The sequence below is a fragment of the Poecilia reticulata genome, chromosome 13 (genome assembly GCF_904066995.2).
Source record: "Poecilia reticulata chromosome 13, P_reticulata-male-v2, whole genome shotgun sequence".
Taxonomy (NCBI): domain Eukaryota; kingdom Metazoa; phylum Chordata; class Actinopteri; order Cyprinodontiformes; family Poeciliidae; genus Poecilia; species Poecilia reticulata.
Genome location: NC_088842.1, coordinates 12,106,163 through 12,133,029, shown reverse-complemented (window position 1 = coordinate 12,133,029; position 26,867 = coordinate 12,106,163). Strand labels below are relative to the sequence as shown.

The 26,867-nt window shown below is 39.1% G+C and overlaps 3 protein-coding genes across 5 annotated transcripts in view; 2 read left to right on the top strand and 1 right to left on the bottom strand.

Moving 5' to 3' along the window:
* Nucleotides 1-9,058, top strand: part of dscaml1 (Down syndrome cell adhesion molecule like 1) — a 117,626-nt gene extending 108,568 nt beyond the window's left edge. The window contains exons 30-35 of one of the 2 annotated variants that reach the window (XM_008425715.3): nucleotides 640-670; nucleotides 819-937; nucleotides 1,072-1,185; nucleotides 1,541-1,735; nucleotides 1,882-2,190; nucleotides 2,712-9,058. In XM_008425715.3, the coding sequence (XP_008423937.1) occupies nucleotides 640-670; nucleotides 819-937; nucleotides 1,072-1,185; nucleotides 1,541-1,735; nucleotides 1,882-2,190; nucleotides 2,712-3,301 (1,358 nt within the window). In that variant the 3' untranslated portion in view covers nucleotides 3,302-9,058. Of the gene's footprint in view, nucleotides 1-639; nucleotides 671-818; nucleotides 938-1,071; nucleotides 1,225-1,540; nucleotides 1,736-1,881; nucleotides 2,191-2,711 lie in introns of both variants that reach the window. The other variant, XM_008425714.3, reaches the window with a different exon arrangement.
* A 312-nt stretch (nucleotides 9,059-9,370) lies between these two features.
* LOC145554685 (uncharacterized) lies at nucleotides 9,371-12,237 on the bottom strand. Of its 2 annotated transcripts, none has more exons than XM_081614902.1 (4): nucleotides 11,915-12,237; nucleotides 11,396-11,509; nucleotides 10,141-10,183; nucleotides 9,371-9,932 (listed from the first exon to the last, which is right to left on the bottom strand). In XM_081614902.1, exons 1-4 carry the CDS (start codon nucleotides 11,966-11,968, stop codon nucleotides 9,796-9,798), a joined length of 348 nt encoding a protein of 115 aa, XP_081471028.1. In that variant the 5' UTR covers nucleotides 11,969-12,237; the 3' UTR covers nucleotides 9,371-9,795. The 2 variants fall into 2 exon arrangements, with proteins under 2 accessions (XP_081471028.1, XP_081471027.1); XM_081614901.1 differs by lacking the exon at nucleotides 11,915-12,237 and adding an exon at nucleotides 11,721-11,886.
* Nucleotides 12,238-15,929: 3,692 nt separating this feature from the next.
* Nucleotides 15,930-26,088, top strand: gvin1l2 (GTPase, very large interferon inducible 1-like 2). The gene is made up of 3 exons (XM_008425716.3): nucleotides 15,930-15,972; nucleotides 18,723-23,439; nucleotides 23,805-26,088. Exons 1-3 carry the CDS (start codon nucleotides 15,930-15,932, stop codon nucleotides 23,947-23,949), a joined length of 4,905 nt encoding a protein of 1,634 aa, XP_008423938.2. The 3' UTR covers nucleotides 23,950-26,088.
* Nucleotides 26,089-26,867: the final 779 nt, after the last annotated feature.

Genomic DNA, 26,867 nt, shown 5'->3' with positions numbered 1-26,867 from the left:
GTTTTTATATTAATGAGTGTTATCACCGTGCCTGATTTATAAGATGACTCCAGAGTAGGTGGTTTTGAAGACTTCAGAATAACAGCTGGTAGGAGATGGACTAAGATCAAAGTGGAAACATCTCTCATCTCAGAACATAGTAGCTACTTATTCTTTGAACCACCATCACTTTTGCATTGTGTTGAACACACACAGTTGGACGTTTTCAGTGGGGAAGCCACAAGTAGGCCACTTATTGTCTTTGTGTAGCCATCCGAAGCCAGAAGCTATAACAGAGTTTCAATAGTTTCATTATGCTGGTATCATAAATCATAGTTTTTCACTGAGTGATAAACACCAGAAACAAGCATGCTAAACAGGACAAAGAGCTGATATAACTACATCAAAATTGCAACTTGTTTAGGTTGTCCTGTCCTTCCTTGAAATCCCATATCAAAAACAACAGACTTTGATCGTCATGGCCCTATTTTGTAGTTGTTGGCACCATTGTGCATTTAAACAAAATTAAGACATTTGCATCTAAGAGACCTGTCAAACCACAGAGAAAATAATCACACTGATTTGTGGATATTATGTAAGTATATTAACAAATAAAATAATAATTATTTATATGTATAATTATATTTCCTGTTCTCTTAGATGCCAAAAGCCTGGCAGAGATGCTCATCAGGTGAGAAGCATAATTTTGTTTCCAGGTTCCAACATTTTATTTAACTTTATATAAAGAAAAAACTTTTAATTTACCCTGAAAGTCAGCTTTATGCGTTTTCTGAAAGACACAGGTGATCGTGTATGCTAATCTTGTTTCTCTGAATTAGTAAAAACAACCGCAGCTTTGACACGCCAGTGAAAGGACCTCCTCAGGGCCCACGGCTACACATTGACATCCCCAGAGTGCAGCTGCTAATTGAGGACAAAGAAGGCATCAAGCAAATCGGTGAGAGAAAAAAAAAAGAACAATGAGAAGGTTGTGCATGATTCACATTTTCTGGATTAAGTAGTCTGCAGATTAATAACAGCTACTAGGAACTTTGTGCTTTTGATGAACTAAATTCATTTTGCCTGTTGTAGGAGATGACAAGGCCACTATTCCTGTGACAGACACAGAGTTCAACCAAACTGGGAATCCTCAGAGCTTCTGCACTGGTGTTTCTGTCCATCACCCTGCCCTCATCCAAAACACAGGTCCTTTGATAGACATGTCTGACATCAGACCAGGAACCAGTATGTGTTCTTTTCCATCACTGTTCATTTTTACCAGAAACCTCTAGTGCAAATGCCATATTTATCATAGAGTAATTGGTATGAACATCGACTGTGAAAAAATTTCTGCTTTTCTGCTCAATTTCTTGTCACGTATCAACTTTTTGTCACGGTACTGGGGACAAATATTGGTTCACAAATATTAAGCTGTGTTTTTTTTGTTTTGTTTTGTTTTTTTCTGTAAATGTTCATCCATTTTCTTGACTGTAAACTCTGTCTGTACATATGTGCATCTCATTTTTTTATTTGTCGTTTTTTTTTTTCTGCTTGCCACCAGACCCCGTGTCAAGGAAGAGTGTTAAGTCAACCCACAGCATCAGGAACCGCTACTCCAGTCAATGGACTCTGACCAAGTGTCAGGCGTCGACGCCAGCCCGCACTCTCACTTCAGACTGGCGCACAGTTGGTTCTCAGCATGGCATCACTGTCACAGAGAGTGACAGCTACAGTGCCAGCCTCTCACAGGACACAGGTTGGTACAAGGGTGAAATGACACTTACAGCCATTAACATGTACCAAATAAACTGTGCGGAGGAGTGGAGGAAGGATGTGACTTTTGAGCACTTGAGTGCATAAAAATCCTGGACAAAATGTACTTTCCTCTTATGTCACACACAGACAAGGGGCGCAACAGCATGGTGTCCACCGAGAGCGCCTCCTCCACCTACGAAGAGCTGGCAAGAGCCTACGAGCACGCAAAGCTGGAGGAACACCTGCAACATGCCAAATTTGAGATTACAGAGTGCTTTATATCCGACAGCTCATCTGATCAGATGACCACAGGTACCAACGACAACGCAGACAGTATGACGTCTATGAGCACACCGTCAGAGCCCGGCATCTGCCGTTTCACTGCCTCGCCGCCCAAACCCCAAGACTACGATCGTGGCAAGAATGTAGCCGTGCCCATTCCACACCGCGCCAAGAGTAAGTGGCTGCTGCATTTATTTTACAGTTCCTATGCATATGTGAAAATAATATGCTATGCTATGCTATGCTATGCTATGCTATGCTATGCTATGCAGGGGGTTTTGATGCCCTTTCCATATACATATGCATGTTAAACATCATTGTAAAGCTATGATTTTGGGGATTGTATACCAAGCAAGGATATAATCAAAATTGTATAGACACAGTAAATGGTTTCGTCAAGCCACTCAGAAATGTAGTATAATGTTCCAGTCATGGTTTGAAATGTCATATGATTAACAGAACAGAGCCTTTTCAACCAGGAAGGTCTTTTTTCAATCGACAAGGGTCCAATTATGCACTCCAATAAAATAGTTTGCTTACAGCAAATCTTGTGTCCACAGTCAAACATAATCTGCCTCTGAAAATCTTTTAAATTTTCTTCAGATAGATAATTTTTAATTCAACATTTATAGTCTTTTGTTTTGAGCAAGATCTTAAAGTTAAATTGGAGCTTTTTTCTCTCTCTCTGTCTCCAGGCGACTACTGCAACCTGCCCCTGTACATGAAGTCCGATCCCTTTTTCCGAAAGCAGTCAGAACACCATGACCCATGTCCAGTTGTTCCACCACGCGAAGCCTCTATTCGTGGCCTAGCCCAGCGGGCGTACCACAGCCAGGGCCGTCATGTGACTATGGACTCTGCGAAGCAACAGGCTCTGACCATGGGCCACTCCGGCCTGTCAAACCTCACTTCCTCCGGGGTGTCCTCTGGAGGAGCAACGGGAGGCGGCGGTGGAGCCGGTGGGACCGGAGGCTTGTCTGCCAGCTCCAGCAGCTCCACGCTTCCCCAGCGGACTCTCACCATGCCCGGCTCCTCTGCTTCTGCGGCTCAGAGTGCCGCCGCCGCCGCTGCAGCCACCGCTGCTGCAGGGGGGGCATCATCTTCCTCTGGCGGTGGGGCAGCAGGGACCTCGGGGGCGACCCCTGGAGGTGCCTCTTCTTCCTCCTCCAAAATGGGAGGATCCAGAGACTCTCTCCTGGAGAGCAGCTCTTCGGGATTAGGCAGACTGCAGAAGCAGAGGGATGGGGGCTCAGGAGCCTACTCCAAGTCCTACACACTGGTGTAGCCTGCCATTAGCGAGGCCTGTCACTGTAACTCTTAATACACTGCTGGTTCAGCCGGCGTTTGCCTGGAGCCTCTGTGGTGAATCGGGGTGACGAACATACACATGCACAGCTTACCCGTCAGTGCCTGTGCTGTGCCAGCCTGCAGGGAGCTGGTTGGGCTCCCGTCAACACAAATGTTTCAAGGGGTCAGAGTTGGGTGTCCACAGCACAGGGGCTTGCCTTTCTTTCTGCCTGATTGTGTTCCGTTATATTTGTGTAATTTCTCTCTTTCTCTCTCTCTCTATTTTTTAAATCACCCTGGAAATCACTTGCCAAAACAAAAATGATTTATCTGTTCAGTCTATCTTCATTTTCAGGCAAGGACACAGAACTTATGCACAAAATGCTTTTAACTTGCACTGTCTTGCTTTCTACAACAAGACAGCTGTAGATTGAACCAGGTTGCTTAAGACGTGTGTTGAGGTTTAATTTTAAATTTATTTTTTTTTAAACAATATGTAACCTTTATGTTCTCTGATGGAAGATTCGTTCATATCTCAGCATTGTGCCACGGCAGGATGCTTTTGCTGTATGCACAAATCCCCAGCCTCTGTGTTACTTTGGCTCTGTACGGTTACTCCATCATAGATCCTCACATTGGAGGCAGAGCAACGACTCTTGTACATGCAATGGATGACCCAGCGTTGCGGTCGCAATGGAAGATTTTATAGAAAGAGGAGCTAAAAATGTCAAGCATCATTGAGTGAAATCTAGATTCTCTTTTTTTTTTTTAATCCAAAAGGTTTAAGTTTGTTTTCAGACGATGGAAGTATAACCCCATGTGCACTAGGAAACGGTTTAAAAGGATCCAAGTAACGGAAATGTCACGAGTGTGTGTGTGCGTGTGTGTGTGGATGTACATGTGTAAATATATATGTGTACATGTGGCAGGCACACACCAACAATGGACCTTTTTCAAACCAATCTGTATGCTGAATTCTTGGGCAGAAGTCTGTGTGTAAACAAAACAAAACCCTCCTCCCCAATTTTCTTTTTTTCTTTTTGTACCTATGAAAACACAGAATGATAACGATGATGCTGACAATTTGACACAATTTAAACTTAATTTGCTCTAGTCGTTTTTTTTTTGTTTTTTTTTTGTTTTTTCAGGTTTGATTTGATATCTGTTGCTAACAACATGGTGTAGGTGAGTTATAAAAATGCTGATGAAGCAGAAGGTCCATAAGCTTTCATTTGAGGATTAGAAATGCAGTGCCTTGCAAAAGTATTCACCTCCCTTGATTTATTTCACATTAAAACAGCCAACTTTAAGAAATATTTTATTGAGACTTTATATATATAACAGACCAATAGAGAGTAGCGCATAATTGTAACGAGGAAAGAAAACGATACCCAGATTTTCAATTGTTTTCTGTATATTGATGTGAAAAGTGTGGCTTCCATTTATATCCATCCCACTTTATTCTGTAGTAAATTGGCTCAAGTAAAAATCCAGTGAGCCAATTTACTACAGAACTGACTTAATGAGAAAATAATGAACTTGTCATGATTTAATGACGGCATGTTGCTGCTCAGTGCAGAGCTTGTTGGAGAAGTGAAGTAAACTGAGAGCGACATGAAGACCAAGGAAAACAACTGACAGTGCGAGGTTAAAATTTCAGAGCAGTTTAAAGTTGAGTTATCTGAAAACAGAAAAGAGGACAACACATCCACAAACCTACCAAATCATGTCGTCTATCAGAGAAGCAGCAAACTGGCTCAGTTACGAGCTTCCTGCGTAATGGTGACTCTGGAAAAGCTACCGAGATTCACAGTTCAGGTGAAAACACTTTTAGCAGGACAAAAATGAGCTGCCATTCTGCAAATTTGACATTTAATGGTCGAGGAATGAGAAGAGAGCCATTGCTTAAAGAAAGCCATAAGACTTCCTGGCTGTCTCTGTTGCAGACGGTTAATTTGGGATGAGACCAAAATTTACCTCTATGCAAACTAACACTGCACATAGAAATTTCCCCCTGTGGATAATGGTAACTGTGATGTTGGGGTGTAATTTCGTTGCATGGAGAGGGAAGTGGCTCAGAGTTCATGGGAAGCTGGATTGAGAAAAGTAGAGGGAGCTTAACTAATCACAAGTTTTATTTCTTGCAAGACACTTGAGCCGATCTCCCTGCGGAACAACTGCATTAAACATGCAGCCAGAGCTGAAATATTCACAAGTTAAGATTTTCTAGTTCAGAACTGCGTATTGTTTTCCTTCCATTTCACAGTTATACGCTGCTTTTGTGTTGGTTTATCACGTTTAAAGATCTAAAAACTACATCCAGGTCTGGGGTCACATCTAAGGAAATATGAAAAAAGTTAGAGGAGTATTTATAGTTTTGCAAGGCATTAAAGGGTCCTGTTTGGTCATTTTTATCTGGACAAAGACTTTAGGGAAACTCCTTTACGGTTCACAATCCCGTCATTTCACTGTCGCCTTCGCAACACTTCCATCATCCGCTCTCCTTTCCTCCTGCCCCGTCCCCCCCATCACATTCATACAGTGTCACTGTGACGTACTGCTAGCATGCTGGCCAGACAAAGACAGACCAACCGAACAAGAGGTTTCCTTTACGCACGTCTGTGCAGAAATTCTTAACTTTCAGTGACGGCTTGAATGCGCACATTCAGCAAATTTTTTGAGAAATGTATTTGTATGATTTTGAATAAATGACCAGGCAATGAAATTATATAGTGTTGCAAGAATCTGAAGAATTTGCTAAAAAAAAAAAAAAAAAAAAGAAAAAATCAAGTTTCTCTAACTTTTTGAATTTAAGTTCTAATTTTACGGTTGAAATGTTTCTTTTGTTTTCATTCTTCATTTCTTATCCCAAACTTTGTAATCTCATAACAATAATTGTTCCCAAAAAAAAAAATTACAAAAAAAAAAATAGAAAAGAGTTGCTCCAAAAGTTTTGCATCGGTAAAACGTAACATCAGGGCTCTCGCAATAGAAAAAAAGATATCATATATATGTTTGTTTTCAAAAAAAAAAAAGTGTACATATATATTTCTATTCAAATATATAGCAAATATATGAATAAAGAGCAGAGACATATAAAAGCCGTTCTAATTGAAAATATATATTAAAAGATCACAAGACAATCGCTCCGAGTGAAGCGTCACACTAAATGATAACGAGACGGGAAGTTTAAACGGGTAGCGCGGCTGTGGATGGAAGACTTTGGAGAGAAAAAGAGTGGTGTGAAAGTTACTGGTGAAACTGGGACTTGAGAAGTGAGACGTCGACTCCCGTGTGATATATTTTTTTTTTTCTTTGAAAAGGACAAGCACAGGAAAGTGAAAATATAGTGCGAGATGTGTTGCTGGTTTATTGTGGTCTCAGATAGTGCAGGACGTGTGATGTCACAAAAAGAAAACGGTTCAAAGGAAAAGCTTATAAAGTGATTGAGCCTCTTGTGGTTTGTTGTGTTGTACCTTCCGAATATTTGTGTTCACAGACTCGATGCCACTACCAAACTACAACTAACCAACACAGACAGGTTTTTTTTTTCCTCCAGGCCAGTGACAGATATTACTGCAGATAACTAAGAATTTATTTTGTTTTTTTATGTATTTTGGAATTCAAGAATGGATATGTGTTGATTTCTTTACATAGTGTTAAGATGCATTTACTTGCCTTTTCATTTTAAGTTATGCAAACACTTGTCCGGAGAAAAAGTCTCAGTCTGGAAAAGGATTAAGCCTGTTTTTTTTGTTTGTTTGTTTTTTCCCATAAGGGCTTCCTTACTCCAGCTTTATGGATTTTGATTGGATTGATGAAATAAACTTCTAACCAACATGCTTTCCCTCCAATTTTCAGTCGGTTTGCTTAAAGTGAATGTAATATTTTTCAAAGAAATTTCCACCCCAGCTAACTGAAATGGTGTGTGAGCTACATTTCAATATTAAAAAACAACTTTTTCATTCGACTCGCACAATTTTTGTAAATTTGAGATTTATTTTCGCTGTAATTTGAGAATTTCACTGAAATATTAACTACAGTTCTGATGAGGGTGCAATAAAGGAATAAATTCCATTAATTTTATACTTTAGATGAATTATTTAAGTGTGGACTGACGATAGTACATTAAACCTCATTGAAAAAAAATGGGATCTGGGTGAACATGTTTCCATTTATTGTGGCTTTTCTCAAATCTACACAACTCCTCTGTGTTGTTTGGCTAAAACTCACCTGGTAAGCTGCATAGAAACCATATGCCGCTCATCAACATCAAGACGACTTTGCATGGTTCTGGGTGGATGGCAGTGCAGTATGTTGGGTTTGATTTTCTGCCGTTGGCCTTCCTGTAAGCAAAATACCTCTTGAAGGTCAACATTAGTCAAGCTAACCCCTCCAAACGCTCAAATTTACCCATGTTTCAAACACAAACTAGAAAAGAGGTCCCTGCTCCATGAATCGACACCCTGACATTTTTGGGTGCCCAGATGGACCAAGCCAAGTGGCCTATGGAGAATGTGGTCAGAAGAGGCAAACACTGAGCTGCTTGACCACAAGAACAAGAATTATTTGTGCGCTGATGTTTGAAACTTGGACATAAAGTAGACTTTCAAAAGGAAGAGATGTTGAATATCCACCCAGAATCGCAGCATGAACCTCGATGACGGCTTTGAAAACTGTTTCCCTTTCAACTTTAGGACCGTTTATGAAAATATTAGTGGTAGTGAGAGTATGTCTGAGTATGAATGGGTCATTTTGACCTTGTTCGTGGAAACCCGTTCACCCAGTTCAAAGTTTTTATGTCATAAACGTGTTGCGTAATTCAGAATTTTTTTTTTTGAACGTTGAATTCAAAACGTACAATGAAAAATGTTTTTTGAACAGATAAGTCTCCAATAAGTCCATGCCTATAACTGGATCTATACGATGTATAATTTATACTGGGTGGATTTTTCTTTAAAATGATACAACATGCTTTCAAACTGACCTGCATACTGCCTATATTTTACATCTTTTTTATTTTTTTCTACATCTGTCGACCAATCAGAACCTCTCCCCTTCCCTCCTCTGTAGCCTTTTGTCCACCTTTATACAATGATTTCTACACCATAAGAAAGGACTTGTGTACATATAAAAAGTGTTTTGTATAAATGACTACTATTTTCGACATCTTCACTAGCAACCGGGGCACAATGTAAACTCTGAAGTACAGGTGATGTGATGAAGACTCAACGAAAACCTAGAATTAAGCAAATAACTGCTTTATCCTCATCCATGGACCAGATACAACATGTCAGAATGGACCATGCAATGTTAACTGATGATAGTTTGATTTTTATTGGGCATTTTGTTGCATAGTTTTAATTTTTATTTTTGTAACCGTTTCTGTTTTTACTTCATCACAGGTTTTTTTTTTTGTTTGTTTTTTTATCTAGAGGTCTTTTTTTTTTTGTCAATGAGCTTTTTGGGGGAGGGGCAGCAGCGTTGCATGTTCTGAAATTTTCCTGGTTATAAAAGAGAAAAGGGGGGAAAGAGGTGAATTGAACAGACATTAATAAAAAAGAAAAAAAAAGAATTTTAAGAATCCAGCAGTTCTTCAAACTTTTATTGGGAAACATTGCTTCAGTTTGCAATTGCTTGTGTTTAACCCTACATTCTCTTTTCTATCAAAACAAAAGCGGGGGAGGGGGGAAAAACAACAAAAAAAGAGTACTTAAAACCTTGTGCAATAAAGCTATCTTTTTATAAACTGTGATGATGTTTATTTTTTCAGGTCTATCTAGTAGCAATGGTAAAATAACAGGGAGTGTAACGCACGCTACGCACACCTTGAATATTTTTTCAATTTTTTCCGGTAAAGTAAGTACGGTAAGAGTCGGAAATGGCAAGTTTGTAAAGAGCACATACTCGTCCAGACAAAATTAAAAAACACATTTCAACAGGAGCTGGAGTTAATGTGATTATCTTTAAAATCCAAACCATTTTAAGCCGTTTTTCTTCACATTCCTAAATAAAAAAAAGTTTTAAAGGAGAGAAAACAAGGAAAACGTCAGAGAGAAACGTCCAACAAAGTCTTAAAGACGATTTTATTTATATCCTGAATTTAAAATTCAACAAAGATTCTTTGAAAGGAAAATATATTCACAGTTTTTGCCACATTGTTAAAATAAGTTATACAAATGACAGGATGCTAAAAAAAAATACACACATTTTAACATTTTAACAATCCCCCTGGCAGCAACGCACATGAAAACCATTCATTCATTCAGACACACAAATTCACATTAATTGTCATCTTGAATTCTTAATGATGCTACAAAATTTGTCATAAAGACTACTGCTATATGTTACTGCTTGGTTTCCTGTGATATATTTTCCAGAACTAATTTCAGCATATATGTAAAATTTGCTTGTAGGCTGTTATGTTTACGCCTTCTTCCTGTTGCCTTTGAAAGTAACTGCGCCTGCAACACGCCAACCCTCACCGTTCGTCTATTTGTCGTTCTTGTGTTTTTTCTGCTGGAACTTCCTGAAGTGGTTCTGGATGGTAGATGCTGCTTTTTCAACTTCAACAGGACTAAGAGGAGGAACTGATGGTGTGCCACATGTGCCGTTGCTGGTACAGGAGCCTGAGAGTGAGAGGAAGCAAGAGAGTTGAAAGGAAATTACAATGATCAAATCAAAAAAAATATTTTTTTTTGGAGTGATTCTGTGATTAACTGTGTCATGAGAATTTTTTTTATTATTGTTTTAGCATTAAAAAAAAGTTGGACTTATTCAAAAATCCCTTTTCAAGGTCAAGCAATCACCGTAAACAGTCAGTGTCCTGAGACTTACTCTTTCTGTATACACCCATGCTGTTCCTCCTGTAGCCACCAAACTGCAAAAAACATTTTTTAAAAATCGCTGTTAGAAAGCTTGTTCAAACTAAAGCCCCCGTCTGATCAACAGATAAAAACACACAAAGTTATCTGGAACTGGCCGTACACATTGTTCACATTCCTTGTGAACAAAGCGGAAGCGATCGAGCACATGGATAGCTTATCGTGCTAGCTTTAGTAGAATGACGCTGTACAAAACATGAATCTGCTCTTTTTGGGCATCAGGTCGCTGCATGTGTGACTTCACCCGTGTGCCCTTTTTTTTTTTCATCCAGAGCTTGAATAATGACCTCAAACACAAATCCTCTTGATTGGGATTACAGCTCAAGTGGAGCCAGAACCGGAGAACTGTCCCGTCTTAGCATGCTTACCTGCAAATTTGGCTGGGTGCCTGCATTCAGCTCGAACACCGGTTTTGTGACACTAACAAAAAGGTGTGCACTCTGCTCTCACCCAGGTACAAATGAACTGAAGCTGCGGACAGATTTAGTCCATAATTATTTTTTCTTGCGCCGTAAGGCAATCACAGAAGGTACCTTTTCAAATCAGGCCCCTAAAACTCCACCAAAGAGATGCTAGGAATCATTCAGATTGTCAGTCATTTGCCATCAGATATTTAGAAGCTTGACGTTGACAAAAAATGTTTTTTCTTTTCCCCAAGAATCTTTTTAAAATCTAAAGCATGATAGCAAACTGAGACTTTGCAGGTGTCCAGATTATGTAAACATCCATGGACTTATAGGTAATGATTCATCAGTCTTGAAAGTAACTTCTTCTAAAGTCAAATATAACCGGACTTAAAAAAATAAATAAATAAAATGTGGTAGACTACAATGTCAAAAAGTAAATAAATTCTACTCCATAATTTAATTACACATTTGTACTGGGGAACATATCTGGTCCAAATCCCACTGAAGTCCAATTTTTGTGATTTTATGAGGAGCTGCCGTTATCTGACGTCGAGCTCCGGCTGGCTGGTGAACATTCAACGTGGTTTATCTTAAAGTAACAGCACTGGACTGAGGAATTCATGAAAATGAAAACCCAGCCAAGTGAAAAGAGGGGCGGCCGATGCAGTCAAAATAGCGGACAAGACAGTTTGAAGGAGCCCCAGAAGACGGATACATGCATGCATAGAAATACATTTGGTAACTTTACCTTTAGTAAGAGAGCATCAGCAATAATGAAGCGGAGAGCTTGGTAAGACTAACCTCTTCTGCTTTGCTGCTCCTCCGGCTGTGAGACACAGAGTGAACCTGCCAGGGCAAAGGCTGAGATACCATGTAAGGCAAAGGTTCGTCTTTCTGTGCAAATCGGACCCCAATCTAAAAGAAAAAAAAAAAAAAAAAAGGGGGAAGGGGGTAAGCCTTGGGTTAAGAGCTACATTTGATTGTTTTCTTCCTCCTTTCATAACACTCTGAAGTTTGAAAGTGAATCTCCGTTGCTTAGAAGACAATTTCTGTTGGAATATTTCTGACAAATCACACAGATTTTGATGTTCATTGAATAAGTCAGATTCAAACTGATGCAACTCACTGCAAGAAATATAAATGAATGGCTGCAGCAGTAGTTCCCTTCAGCAAGTCGCATTAACATTCAGTTCCATAAAGAAACTAGTTGGAGAAGAGAACATACGTATTATTTATGCGTCTAACTGCTGCAACTACAATTCTCAACACAGATCTTTAGCAGTCTGTTAGTGAGTCATATGTTAATAAACATCAGCTTACCGATTCTACAACTTTCACCATCACATACATGGCCGTTAGCATTGTGATCAACATCTTGACCACTGTTGTTTGAGTCTTTCCTATTCCTTAAAGGCCTCGGCTTTCTGCTGCAGTCCTCACTTTGGCTAAGAGAAAGCTAAAAGTCCATGCAGAAACAAGTCTGAGCCAATCAGGCATGCAATTCAGCAGAGGGCTTCTCTGGGAAAGGCAACATGAAGACGGTGTTGATTATGTCCGTTAGCAGAAGTCTCTCAGGTTCGTGAAGCACACACGCCTCGCGCTCGCAGCTCCAGACACATGAGGGTAAGACTGCTAAAGAGCTTTGCAGGACAGAAATAGAGAAGCGGTAATCTTTTCCTCTGCAGAGCACTTATCCCTCAGGTGGACGTACAGCTCTCCAGTATTTGTGTCGCATACATTTTTATGTGGCATTTACGAATGTAACTATTGTACAATTTTTTTTATGTGTGTCGCCTTTAGTTATAAAGCTTTAACCACTGATAACGCAATGTACAAGTGGAGACGTCCTATGGAAAGAGTGACGCAAAATTGTAACCTTCCTAAATGGGACCTTCTGAACGAGCAGGAAAGTTATTCTCCATTTAATCTTGACCTTTACACTCATTTCCATAAGTGTAAATGAGTGGGGCAGATCCTAAGTTCCTGTTTATTCAGTTAATCTTGCACAATGTTCTGAAACATTTGTATTTAAAATGATAGCAGGCCATTTATTTGGCTAAACCAAACCTGATGTATACCAGGAATCCAAATTTCTCTCCTTAATTCTAACTTATGATCATCTTTATCTTTTTAACACATGCAGTTCATGTAAAGAAAAAAACAAACAAACAAAAAAATTAAAAGCTGGGGTTTAAAGTCAACTATAGGTTGATACCTGTTAATGCCAAATTCAGTGTATGAAACAGGAAGTGCTTCTATTTTTAAAAACTTGCAATAACGACAAGCAAGCAGTGAGCACATAAACAAGTTAAGTTCATTATGTTCTGAAATAACCCAAAGTAACCGGCAGAGGTAAAGACATCTGGGTGGAATGATGTTTTAAATGGACACATACTGAGGCTGTGGAGTTTGTCTTTCTCCTCCCGAGTCGGAGTCATTTGAAGCAAAGTGTTTAAGCTTTTAACATCCCTGTCACATGACTGACGATGTTCAACGCTGCAGTTTTATTGTTCACGTTGGATTCAAACAGAGCCAGTACTTCAGCTTTGCTCTTGAGAGGCTGCAGTGGATACGGTTGGCCACAAGGGGCCACTGTTCTTAGTTAGACCTCACAGCTTTGAATCTCTTTTGGCATGTTTAGAAAGAAAAAGCTTCACGCGGCTTCATCTGCCCATCTAATGTGGCCGTTATTACATAGCTTCAGTAAACATAAACAAGCTGTCGTGAACAATTGACAGCCGGATTGTGAAAACAAATGTAATTTCTGACTGGATAATGTGCACAACTCAGGTGCGGTCTGCGTCTCGATTCCTGTTTTGCTGTAACATTAAATAAAAACAGATGAGCTTGGATGTCTAACTCATTTCGCACCTTTTGTTGAAACCATAGAAGAGATGTGTAATGTCACTGTGTCCTCATTCGCTCAAATAGCCTTCATCTGTTGGATTATTTTCACCCCCCGCTACCTGAGATAAAGATTATTCATGAGAGACTGAGCCTGAGTCGAGTTTCAAATGTGAGACTTTGTTTTCGCAACCAAAGTGCCACTTTGGTCCGGACTCAAATCTCAGTCTTTGGCATTCTCTCTCATCAAACTTAAACTTCTGCCGAGTCCTTTGAACGCTGTAAAAAATCGTCCGTCCAAAATACAACTCTAAAGCACGGTAGCCAACAGGTTTCTCCTATGACAGCTCACATCAGAGGACAGATCGGTAGAGTTACCAAAAAAAGGTTATATGTGAATAAAATCAAGCATCGCCGTACTAACTCTTCCTCTTCTGTAATAAGAGACCTTGCTCTGAGAGATGACACATGTCCGAGGCTTTAGTGCGTCACTGACTGCGGCCTTGTCACTGACCCCTGAAGGGAAATGATAATCCTTCTGGCAACCGAATACATTTCAGCAGCGCTGTGAAAGACTGCAATCCTGTGCTACTATCAAGATCAAGTGTCAAGTCTGAGATGTAAGGAATTTTTTGAAAAAGCAAGGCATGCCATTTCCTTAGAAGTCCTGGATGTGTTCTGTCAGTATGTGTGGGTGTGAATAATGATCATTTTGCTCCAGTATGGTTAGAGAGGAGGTGCTGGCAGGTGTTTTATCGCTGAACCGATGGGTATAAATTAACTTGTGACGGGACAACCAGATGTCTGGACTCTCTTTCCATGAAGCAGATGCACAGGAAAAAAAAGGGGGTAAGAATTCTCTGATCTAAAACAAAACCTGCTAGAAATGTATGAACGATTAAGAATGCAATACAAAACAATATGCATACATAAATACATCTCAAAAGAGCAGAATACTTTGTTAAAGTTGAATATTTTTAGTCATTTATTTCAAAAAGTGGTGCGTCATATAAATTCATATTCAGAGAAAGTTAAGAGAAAGAAACAATTGTTATAGGAAAAAGTTTGTCAGTAAAAAAAATCGGTATAAGTGCAACCTAGAGAGGATTGTCAAGCAAAATCAAGAATTTTTTAGAACTTTACAAGGAGTGGACTGAAAGTGGAGTTAGTGCATCCTACACATGGACAACAAGCGAGTTGCTCAGTGATCCAAAACCCTCTTTTCAGCTAAGGTTAAGGTTTGAATTTTATTTGGACATCAAGGTCTCACAGAGTGGAAGAAGCACAAAGAGGTAAAGAATCTCCTTTGCATAAAATGTCATGCTGTCATGCAGTTATGATTTCGGGTGCCGTGTCGTCTGCTGGTGTTGATCAGCCGTGTTTTCTGAAGTCAGCAGTCGACGCATCAATCCTCCAGAAGATTTCTGAGCACTTCATGCTTCTTTCAGCTGACGAGCTTGGCTGAGATGCTGATTTCATTTTCAGCACTTGGCATTTGCCAACACAGCCAAAGGCAGCAAAAAGCCGGTTCAACGACCCTGGTGTTACTCGGCTTGATTGACCGGTAACCTGATCTGACCTGAACCTAAAGAGAATCGATCAGTTTTTGTCAAGAGGTAGATGAGAAACGGCAGACAGAAGGATGCGCATTACCTTGAAGCCAGTATCAAAGCAATTTCCATTACGCCTCAACAATGCTGCAGACTGGTTGTTTCTATGCAATAGCAATAGCCAGGAATAAAGCTTGTAGGAGTAAACATAGACCGCAGAAGCTTGACAATTCTGTTTGAAAAAAAAAAATATATATATATATATATATTTTTTATTTTTTTTTTTTTAATTTATTTTTTTTTGTCAATTAAATGCAATGGCCTAAATTTTCGCCACACTGAATTTACGGTTTTCCTTATCCGTAAGATATAATAATCAAAATAAAAAAATTAAAAATCATATAAATAAATCAAATATGTACTCTAAGTGCAATAATATAGGAGTGACTAATTAGATGTGTGCTATTTCAGCAGCCAAACAAAACCTATAGAGCAACAGCCCTCATTAACTCTTTGCAGAGCAACCGGTTTTATTGTTCATCTCATAATCTTTAGGTCTGGCTACAAAAACATCTTCGCATCAGCATGTCATGCTTCTTTTGAAACAGTTGAGATTGGATTGGAGTGAAGCAAAATATGAAGAAAGACGTGCCGTTAGAGTCAGATCTGGAAGATAAAGGTCCAGTAAAACAGGTTCTCCATGTCAAATGAGCATTCCCTTGAGACAGCACGTTGAGCCGAGTCGCATTTGCATATTTGTGGTATTACTAAATCAAACAAAGCTTTTTACAATCTTGTGGTTTGATGTTGTATTTATTCCACTGACATTTAGATTTTTTTCACAGGTTCCTAGCCAGTTTCCCAGACTCTACCGTTTGTGCCAGACGAGGGAGGAAAACCTAATTGAAGACGGAGAGTGAAGCTACCCAGAGGCATTCACAATGTCGTTCAAACTTACCAAAAAACCGAGCAGCAAAAAGAAAAGTATGTTTATTGAACATTCGTTTGTCCTGTATGTTGTAGTTAAGAAAATCAGGTGGTATAATACTATGAGCAAACTGCATGCCCCAAATATTCATACGTTTCAGCTAGCCGTCAAATTGTGATCATGAATCGACCTTATTGTGGTTTGTTTAGTGATTTTAAGTCTTGTTGTGAAATAGACAACCAGCTGTAATGTTATGGGAAAGTTTATAATCAAAATTGATTTTAATCGTTGCCTAAAATATTTTTAGCAACAGTTATGTGGTTAAAAGTTATAAGTGTGCAAAGCCAAAGACACTCATTAACTTAAAAGACAACCCACAGCAATGGCGTCTGAACTCCATCTCCATTTCATGCCAGAGCAATGCACTTGGCGTTGTTACATTTCGCAACATTGACTCACTAAATAAAAAAAAGGTCACTTATTAGATGGGTCTAAAATTCAAACCATAAATCTTCCTGTTAAGTCCGTAATTCCTGAACCTCATGGATCGTGACATTGCATGACAAAATTAGCAGCACAAACATTTCTGGGTTGCAGTCTCTATGAATTGAACCAGCATTTTTACAGTTTCATTAATCAAGTTTTAAAATGATTAATGCATTATTTACGCCAGATAAACGGATAAATGTTGGATCACTTTTGCCACACTAACAACAGTTAGCATGTACACTTTGCATGACCGAAGCTAACAGTGTCCCAAGGTAGCTTAAGATAAGCCATCAGGAAATACAAGTCAGAGCCATAACTCCACTCCACTCAATATAGTGCCGAGTTAAAGTGAGAAATACCAAAAGACAAGAAATTGTGCACTAAAGTATCTCTTGAATAGTTGTTAAAATCCCAATTTTATGACTGTTTTTTTTAACAACATGAGAAATTCATTCATTCACCTGAACAGACCAATATAGTTCATGTTTAACTTCAAATATCTGTGTTATTCTAGTCTTTTTAACATTTAGCTAACATTTGGGACACTTGTTTAAACAGAATTCAAATGTCTGAATGTGTCGCCCTCCCGAAATATTTATGTGTTATGTCTCTGTATGATCATGTCTGTTCATACTTCATACTTCATAAGGGACACGAGTTTAAAATCTAGGAATGTGTCTTTTTCAATCTAAAAAACTGGCAAGTAGGAAGCTTTGTATGGCTGACACAAGCTGCAGGGAAAATGGATTATTAATCCTACAACTGTGTCTCTGCTTTCTTCAAATCTCAGCCTCCAGAGTAAACAGTGTGGTCGGTTATTTTAATTGCCTTTACCACAAGAACGTCAGGGATGCTGTGTCAGATTTTATCTTGGGAATACTGTTCAGCCCATTAGGAACAGAAGACAAGTACTTACTAGAGGCTGACCGTTTCCTCCAGTTTCCCCCTGCGCCTGAAAACAGCGAGTTCTTACAGACAAGGAGGAGTATGCTTGGATAGGATCACATTATTATTGATTGTTTCAACGTATTTTCCCATCAATGAACGTTGGTTCAATAATGGCAACAAGGAACAGTTTTAGAGAACTGATTTTTCATTCTGTTGTGTTGAATGTAGAAGTACTGTTGCAGAGACGATGGGGCAATTTCTGTCACAACAGCTTTCTAAGTTTGATGTCTCACTAGAGATGTCCAGTTCTCGGAAAACCCTCGTTCCGAGAATTCTGCAAATGAAGAGTTCAGTCACCCATCGATCGATCGGTTTTGAAATTGTCACATATTGACTTATGTTCTCTAAAATCCAGCGATCCACTTAATTTCATTAACCTTGAGTGACAGGCGCATGAAAGAATTGTGTTCAGTAGTGTAAGTCTAAGTTAAACAGAGCATCAAAGTTTGAAAGTAGCATCTGAACCGCTTTCATTTTCTGAATTAAAATTCCTTTAAACCGCAGATACACTAATAAAGGTGTTTAATATGATCCATCACAACATCTTATGGCAGAAATAAGAGATGACATAAAACCCTAGGCAGGGTGAAAACAGAGATTAAGAGTGCAGTAAACTACTCAGTTGTGATTGTAAACGTCACAATGTGTGCATATTTAGGATTGGAACATGATATTGTTTTTTGCCACATATGCTATTTATATAAAATAGCAACATGAATTCAGTCTATTGCTATGTTGGAAATCAAAATATGCCCAATTTAAATCAGTAGAGTTCTTCAAACCAAATGCATGCATGAATTATGATCCTTTGTGTCAGGATATTTTTTTCAAATTTTTTATTTTTATTTTCTTAAGGCATTAAAAAAAAGGTAGGGAAAAAAAAGATTATTATTATTTTTTTAGGTGATTAATTGTAATTTTCTCCACATACAAAATTATTTGAAAAATACATCAGCAGTATTGGTCTTTAGCGGTTATCTGATGTCACAATATTTTTTTTGTACCTGTAAGAGTCGTCTACAATAGAAGGAGGGACCGGGTTGGTCGGCATGGTTTTCTGTCTGTCGGCCATATTGGATTTAACAAAAGTAATTTCTTGCATTTGCAGCTGATGGCCAATAGATGATGGTGTATTTCATGATGCATTAGTGTTCATTTCAGTGGTCTGTGTGCATTTATAACATAAAAATCCACAAGAAGCACACGAAAATGTATTTTAGATAGCTGACCACTGGAGTGACCACTTAGAGTTATGTTATTCAACATTTTTCTATTCATTATTAAAAATATAATCTACAAAATTACAAGTGCAATTTAAAATACAGTTGTTACATCCTTGAACAATTTGTTGTTGTTGTTTTATCATTAGGACCTCTGAAGGACAATGCCCAGGCAGAGATTCTACATAATCTTGGCCTCGAGGCCTACAGCACTAGACAACTTGATTCTGCATCAGTGTTAGATATCAACACATGGACTCTGGAGGACAAACAGCCTGTAGAACTCAGAGATCTTCCAAATTCTTTCCTCAGACGCCTCTGGCTCCTCAGTGAAGATACCCGGAGCACTTGTTGCCAGACTCAGCTTGACCCTTTCAATGAGGATGGCAAACTACCGGAGGAAAAACTCAGCAGTTCTGAAGAAAACACCACAAGGGCTATCAACCCCCTTGATCTGATCACATCTGTCTTTATATCTGCCGACACATTTCTGCAGCAGGAAATATCTGTGCGCATGGTGCAGTGCAAGTTTGCTGTGCCTTTGGTCCTACCAAACGCTGATCCAGAAAAACCCAGTCAGTTCCTTCTCTGGCCGTCAAGAGGTGTTTTGGGCCAATGGAGATCTCACTCTCTGGTTGCTAATGGCAGAGTACAAAAAGGCAATTTGGCAAGTACACCCCTGCCAATTATTTCATGTATAAAACTTGGCCGTTGCAGTGTCTCCAAGTCACAAGTGCTCAACTATGTTCTGAATGGACCTAAATCAAGCAAAAACACGTTCATACATAAGGGCATGGATGGAGGGCAAGTTCCCCGAAGACTCTCTAATGGCCTTGTGGAGATTGGATGGTATCTACCCACTGGAGATATCAACAGAGATATTTACCAAGCCCCTTTTGTCATCTCTAATTTACGAGGTGACGCCAGCAACCACGAGAGTTGTCTCAAACTTTTATGTCAAACATCATCGGCTGTGATAATTTTCTGTGGCGACTTTAAGGAGAAAGAGAAACAACTCCTCGAATCTTGCAAAGCCATCGCAAGTAAGCTCATCCTAATCGACGTCTACGGCACAGAAGGAGACTGGAACACAACTATGGGATATGGTGGACAGAGCCTTCAGGAATGTTTATGGCTTCCCAAAGAGCCTGTGCTTCCAGGGAGCGCTTTGAGCGAGGAGGAAGTGTCAAACAACCTTTGTGAAATCCTTAAAAGTTGGGTACCAGACAGTCTGAAGCCCGTTACACTTGAGGCAGCAGCAAAATTAGCATTGGATATTGGCCTAAATGTGGATGAAGGCCCGGTCTGCAAAAAAGCAATGGCCACAGTGGAGGAAGCATTGAAGGGTTTAGATGAGGGATCAGTTGAATTTCAGCAGAAACAACTCACTTTGCAGGGGCATTTGTGGCACAAACTGTCAGAGGTAGATAAGGAGGAAAGCAAACATAAAAAATCAGAAAAAGAAACAGAACCACAACTTCAAGAAGAAAAGAATGACATCTTGGCAGAATTAAAAAGGTACAAAATGACCCCAGCTATGAAGATTTTTATAGATGCTCTTCTTTCAAAGGATAAAATTCAGAGGACTTATTTCCTTACTTGGCTCAAATTGAGGCTTCAGCTACAACAAAGCGAAAAACTGAACAGTTTCCCAGAGTCACAGACAGAAAAAACAGAACAACTGGAAAACGATGAACGTGAAGCCGATAACAGCGTAGACAGTGACAGTTTCTGTACAGATTCTGAAGAGGAAACAGAAGAACAGCCAGCGAACAACGAAGGATCAGACGTTGTTCAGCGCTGCAAAACAACACAAGAGGAGGAGCAACATTTGCATAATACAGAAAACACCACTGAACATTTGGAGTCCACACCAGACTTATCACGTTCTAACGAGGAACAATTGTACCTTGAAGATCCATGTGAAGATGCAAAAGCCTTGCATTCACAGCCTCTTGAGTCAAAAACATACAGTTTAGGCGTTGAACACTTTTTCCGTGAGATGGGGCTGATTTTTGAGCTCACACATATGAGTGGAAGTCAGAACTTGCTGCGTTTGCCCAGACTTGCAGCAGATCTTCTCCTCCATGGGGTTCCACTGGAACTAATGGACGGAGATGCATCAAACATGCCCATATGCTGGCTGGGCTCCATCTTTGCAGAGCTCAACCGCTCCTTACGTCAAGAGAAGTTGAGGACCAGAGTGCTGACAATCCTCGGCAATCATCACGCTAGAAATGCCGTGGTTCTGTCTGGCCTGTTTGGTGTCAAACTCCAAGAGGGATGGAAAAGAACAAACAGAGGGATATATATGGCCTTTCTAAGTCTCCCTGATGATCGCAGAAAAGACTTAGATTGTGATCTTCTGTTGTTAATTGATGTGGAAGGCCTTGGCTTAGCTTCAGGAGGAATTGAAACGGATTCGCTAATTCACGACAATATGATGGCCACGGTCGCGATAGGATTAAGTGATGTTTTACTCCAGAACATTTCTTCTCATGCTGGCAAAGAATTTGAGACAACATTTAAGGTCATGGTCAGTTCTCTCCTCCGCGCCAAAGAATGCGGCATATTTCCTATTTGCAGTCTCCTGGTTCAGGATGAGGGCTTAGACGCTGTTTTACAAGCTTCCCAGTTGAGGCATGTTTGCAAGATGCTACAGACCGAAGACAAAGGAAATGTCAACAATCACCATGCGTTAAATACAAGCAGCACCACATTTGTGAAAGGACCTTGGCCCAATATGTCTCTCTCTGAAACAGTTGACAAACAATACACAACTGATGTGTTAAAGCTTAAGGAAACCCTGTTTAGAGCTCTGAAGACATGTTCAATCAAGTCTGAAGAGTCAGATTTCATTGGACGGTTGTCTAAGGTGTGGGACGCAGTAAAAAGTGATTCATTTTCTATTAGTCTACAGAACGTCAACATGGCTTTAGTGTTTTCTTTGTTCTGCACAGAGTTTTCCCAATGGGAAGATGGTCTTGTGGAAAGCATGGAGAGCTGGTTGATGGGGGCAACAGCAAAAATCATTGCCACAAAGGCTTTGGATGGTACTGCTCAAGATACCCTTTTAAGCGAGTTGAAGAAAAAAGCGCAGGAGGAAGTCAAGTCAGAAGTACACAAACTCAAATCAAAAGCAGAAAGCTATGTGATGTCAGAAGAAAATCTCAAAATGAATTCTGAAACATTCATGCCTGTGCTTCTGAGCAACATGAGCAAACTCCAGGAAATAGTAACTGAGGAGGTCATGCAAAAGTTGGAGACAATCAGTGAGTCACACTGTTCTTTGTCTCAGATTGAAAAATTTGAAGCATCACTGGAAAGAGAGCAAGAGTTCAAGTTAGTTGCACTGGAGGAGACAAGCAAGTCCACCAATATTCTTCTTCAAGATCATGAACTGGAAGAGGAGTTTGAGACTGTGTGGAAGAAGATGTTGTCCAGTTTTGACTTCAGACCTTCAGAAAGTGATGACATTAGTTCAAGTGTGGCAGAGGTGCTGAGGCAGAATCTAATCAGTCGTGGCCTCCAGAAGCACCTGGAAAAACTCGATGTCCTAGGCCAAAAGCAGACTTACGGTTTCCAAGTGTGCGATGAACATTTTGGATATCGCAGCAGGTTAAAACACATGCTTGAAGACAACAACAAGCCGCAAAAATTAGAAGCTCAAAAGGTAGCGAACAAAATCATAGAGGAATACAACAAGTTTAGTGCAAATAAATGCAGCTTAGCGGCAGATTTCTGTGAAAGCTACATCACCGAGCTGTTGGAAATGATTGAAAATGGTTTAAAAGACAAATCACTGGAAATTCGATCAGCTTTCGAAGTCGATTTAAAAATATATCTGTGTAATGCAGCGTGTCAAGATTTCCAAAAATTACGTGACCGCTTTGGCAAGGACAAAGAACTTCTGACATATATATCTGAAGCCAAGAATAAGTGCGCAGCAGAGTTCATTTACCAGTTTAGGAAACGGGATCAGTGCCAGAGGGTGGCCCAAGCATTCATATCCATGGTCATCAAACCATTAGTGTTAGCGTACATCAATCAGCCATTGGGGATACATATAGCAAAGGACATTGAGGATAAAGCTAAGCAGTATCAGTCTCCACATGCCTTCCACCAAAGCATACTGGAAGAGCTGATTGATGAGGATTGCTTTGAAAGCTTTGTACAATATTTGTTGTTCTATGAAGACTACAGACTAACAAAGATTCATGACACAGTGGTCGCTCACTTGGCTGACACAACCAGCCTCGGTAAATTGAAGCAACAAAGACTTGGAGAAGTTGTAGGGAAGATCGCGGCAGCTGTAAGTCAAACAACAGAAGGCACAAGTGGAGTGCTCAGCGACACAAAGCCACTGCTGGAGAGAGTCTGTCTCATTTTAGAGAAAGACGCAAACATTAACGTCAAGAAGGAGTCTCTAAATGGTCCCCTCTTTAGCATCACTACGGACTGGGATTGCTTTGTTAAGTGTTTAATAGAGTTACTGGCCACAATGCGCTTAGGTCTCAGTCAGGAGTTTAGCCAAAATGTGGACGTACTCGAGGTTCTGAGTGACCTTCCAGTCCTGCCGCAGGACCACCTTCTCCAAAGAGTGAGAGGCTGTGACAAAAGATGCCCTCTATGCAAGGCCCCTTGTGAAGAAGAAGAGCTTGACCATGAGATACACAGCTCCCTGCTTCATCGACCCAAAGGCACACTGCCTCATGACATCTGTTCTCCATTTCGTCTCAGTAGCTCAGAAACCAGCAAGGATTCATACGGCGAATTCATGATGTGTAAAAATCTTCTTTTGCAAGATACGAAGTGGAGCGATGTTTCTGATGACCTCAACAGCCAAAAGGCCAACAATTATTGGAGGTATTGTCTGTGTTTACTGTTCATGAGCTTTACAATAGCATTGAGATGACTCTTTAAATGTATACTGCTCAAAAAATAAAGGGAACACTTAAACAACACAATATAACTCCAAGTAAATCAAACTTCTGTGAAATCAAACTGTCCACTTAGGAAGCAACACTGACTGACAACGGGGACCCTCGTCGGGTCAATCAGTGTTGCTTCCTAAGTGGACAGTTTGATTTCACAGAAGTTTGATTTACTTGGAGTTATATTGTGTTGTTTAAGTGTTCCCTTTATTTTTTTGAGCAGTATATATTCAACAAATGTACAGTTTCTAACCACTTATCAAATCTGAAATAAGGATTCTGTTCTTCAATCTACAGGTACGTGTTGGTGAGGTTTAATGAGAAGTTTGCTGCAGAATACAAGCAAGAGCTTGCAAAGTTTCCAGAGGTTTGGATGAAGATCACAAAAGAGGAGGCCTTGGATGGCTTGAAAGAAGTCTTTGGCAAAAAAGAGTGCAATTAAAATGGGGCATTTATTTTTACTCAGTTTTCATTGCCATATTAATTTTTATGTTCTTCATGTAGTTCAGTGAGTAATTCTAAATGTCTTTTATTTGGTTCTTATTTTGACTTCATAGTTTAAAATAAGACAAATGTGAACCTGATGTTTTGTTGATGATTTTGTCCAAAACCTGATAATATGTTAACTTTTTTCATAATTTTTGTATTTCAAATTCTGTTTTGTTCTTTTTTATTGTCACTACGACAAAATGGCAAAATATTCCACCAAGACTGGAGAAATAACGTAATTTAACAGAGCCATACAATTCCCAAAGATAATGAAATTATGTTAAATAATACATTTGTTTGGCTGCTGCTGTTTTTTCTTTTCTTTTTAGTGTGTTATCTGATACATGAAGAAAAAAGCATACAAAAAAGAAACTCAACTTGACTAAAATCACAAATTACTAAATATTTATATATTATTACCTCCATACTTTATCTTAGATTTGAAGTCAGAATTTCTTTAAACTTTTGTCCTCTTTATATTGTTTCTACTTTATTTCTTATCGCTTAATCTTATGTTTTTCCATTGTTGAATATATTTTAATGAAAATGTGCATTTTCTTCTCAATGTAGTTGTGTTTTAGTTTTTTGACAATAATTTTTGATCAGCATGACCGCGAGAAATTAATACTGTAAGTGATTATTGATTGATATCTGTATTAATATTTTATTTGTTTCCTTTAGAATTTTTTTAATATGTTCTCTATTTCTAACTTTTTTTATGTATGTTGTGCTCTACACATTTTGATATTCATTCTCTCTTTATACTGTGACTCCAGGTAGTTTACTGATTACTCAGCTGATACTAATCTGAATCCCACAGAAGCAGCCAGAATATGTTTGATGCAGAATTCAAATACAAAGTGTCGTCTCTGTGTCGAAGCATTGTTAGGCTATCGCAAACTTTATTAATGCATGCAGATAAATATCACAATCGCTCTCTCAGTATCACTCTCTTAATCCATGTAAAACCTGTCCAAAGAATGAAACTATCCTTTCTCAATGAACAAATTCAAACACATTTAATGACAGAGAGATTTAATTTATTTCCTTTAGGTTTTTAAAATCAAAACTAATCATGTTTAATTAAGCTTTACGCGCGACAATGGGGAAACAGTAATTCATGTAATCAAGAATCGATCTTCTAATTAATTACACTACAATCTACTTACTATTGAAAAGACACAGACACAAAATTCCCAATAGGGAAAATGTGTAGAGTAGGAAAACTGAAGATCAAAAACGGATTGTTATTTCTCCACCATTTTACAGAGAAGAGTTTTTACAATCCAGAACTTGGAGTTCTGATACCTCAGGAAAATATCGGCATGGCAACTATAGTAACGACCCGATGGTCACCTAACCTAACAGCATAAGCAAGCAAAACAGCAAATACAGCTGCAGCTTGATAAGTTGAGGGGAGTTTTTTTGTTTGGTTTTTTTGCTGATTCAGTTGAGAAAAACCTATTTTTTGTTATTTTTTAATTTTTATTTGTTAATTTATCTTTTTGTAACTGAGTTTCAAAATTTAGACGCTCCGTAAGAGCTTACAAGGAGGAAGTTGTTACAAAATGCTTAATAAACCAATAAAAAGCAGACATGGGATAACACAAGCAGGAAAGCCAATGAACTTCACTGTTGTATTTGCAGGGCTAAGCGAACTGTGTGTTTTGTATGATTCCAAAAAAAAACCTTTTTTAATCACAATGAGATTGAAGAGGCCAATGATGTGAGTGAATTAAAGGAGAACAAAAATGTTTAAATCCACAAGATGGCAATGTAAGCTGCAGGAATCTCAGCTGGCTCTCTGAGAATAATAAGACACACTGACACTAATTTAATCTCTAGGATTTCTCAAAGGCAATTTATCATTATTCTGTTTATATAGTTACATTTAAGTCTGCTTTGCTTGATTAAAGAAGACACAGTTTTACCACTTCTGTGAGATTCAAGAACATGTCTGACAGAAAAACCTGTTAGTACATGCACATGACTTACGCACCATTACAGTCACACACATTTTCATTGCAACGACTTAAAACACACGATGATGGAAAAAGCAACTGAGAATACAAATAAAAATGCCTTCTCTTTCTCCATGTGTGATTTCTAAATGGAAACATTTCTGCTATCGATTTGCTTTCACGTGAAGCTGTAGTCTCGGTGCTTTTATATGCGAAGTGCGCCACTTACACACTCTTCATCAATACTTCAATTTGTTGCCAGCTCCAAACCATCGTATTCCATCGCTCTCACACCTCAGATTAGCTCATAATTGACATCGATATCATAGCCAATTCCTTTTTAAGGTGTTCATTGTTCTGACAGCCTTTCACCCCTGACACTATTACAAATAGCCTGCCAACTGTCACCGCATGCCGTCTGTGATGCACAGATTTACCCTTTTTTACGCAAGCAAGTGGGAGTGAACAGATTGCCTCATCGCACAGAAACGGTCGACATGACAATGAAACGCATCACGAATCTTCTTGCTTCGGCTGTGATGTTCGACTTTAAGACCGAAATACGATGAGTGAAAACCTGCTGGAAATAGAAATGCAGCATGTAGCATGCTGGTTATGCTGTCAGGTGGCAAATCAAGTGCTGGAAATGTCAGAGGTTCATTTCTGGAATACAGTAGTTTCATTAGAAAAGGTAGTTTCACACAATGAGGCGTAATGATGCCGGTGAATCACAGTTTCACAGTTCCTACAGCTTCAGTCCAAAAACGTCAGATTATCAAAAACTATTAAAATGACAGCAAAATCAGTTTTTGTACAACAGTCTTTGGCAAAAAATAAATAAAATAGACTGATTTACTTTGTAGAAAAACAAATAAAAAAAATGAAGTTACTTTTTGAAATGACATGTCAA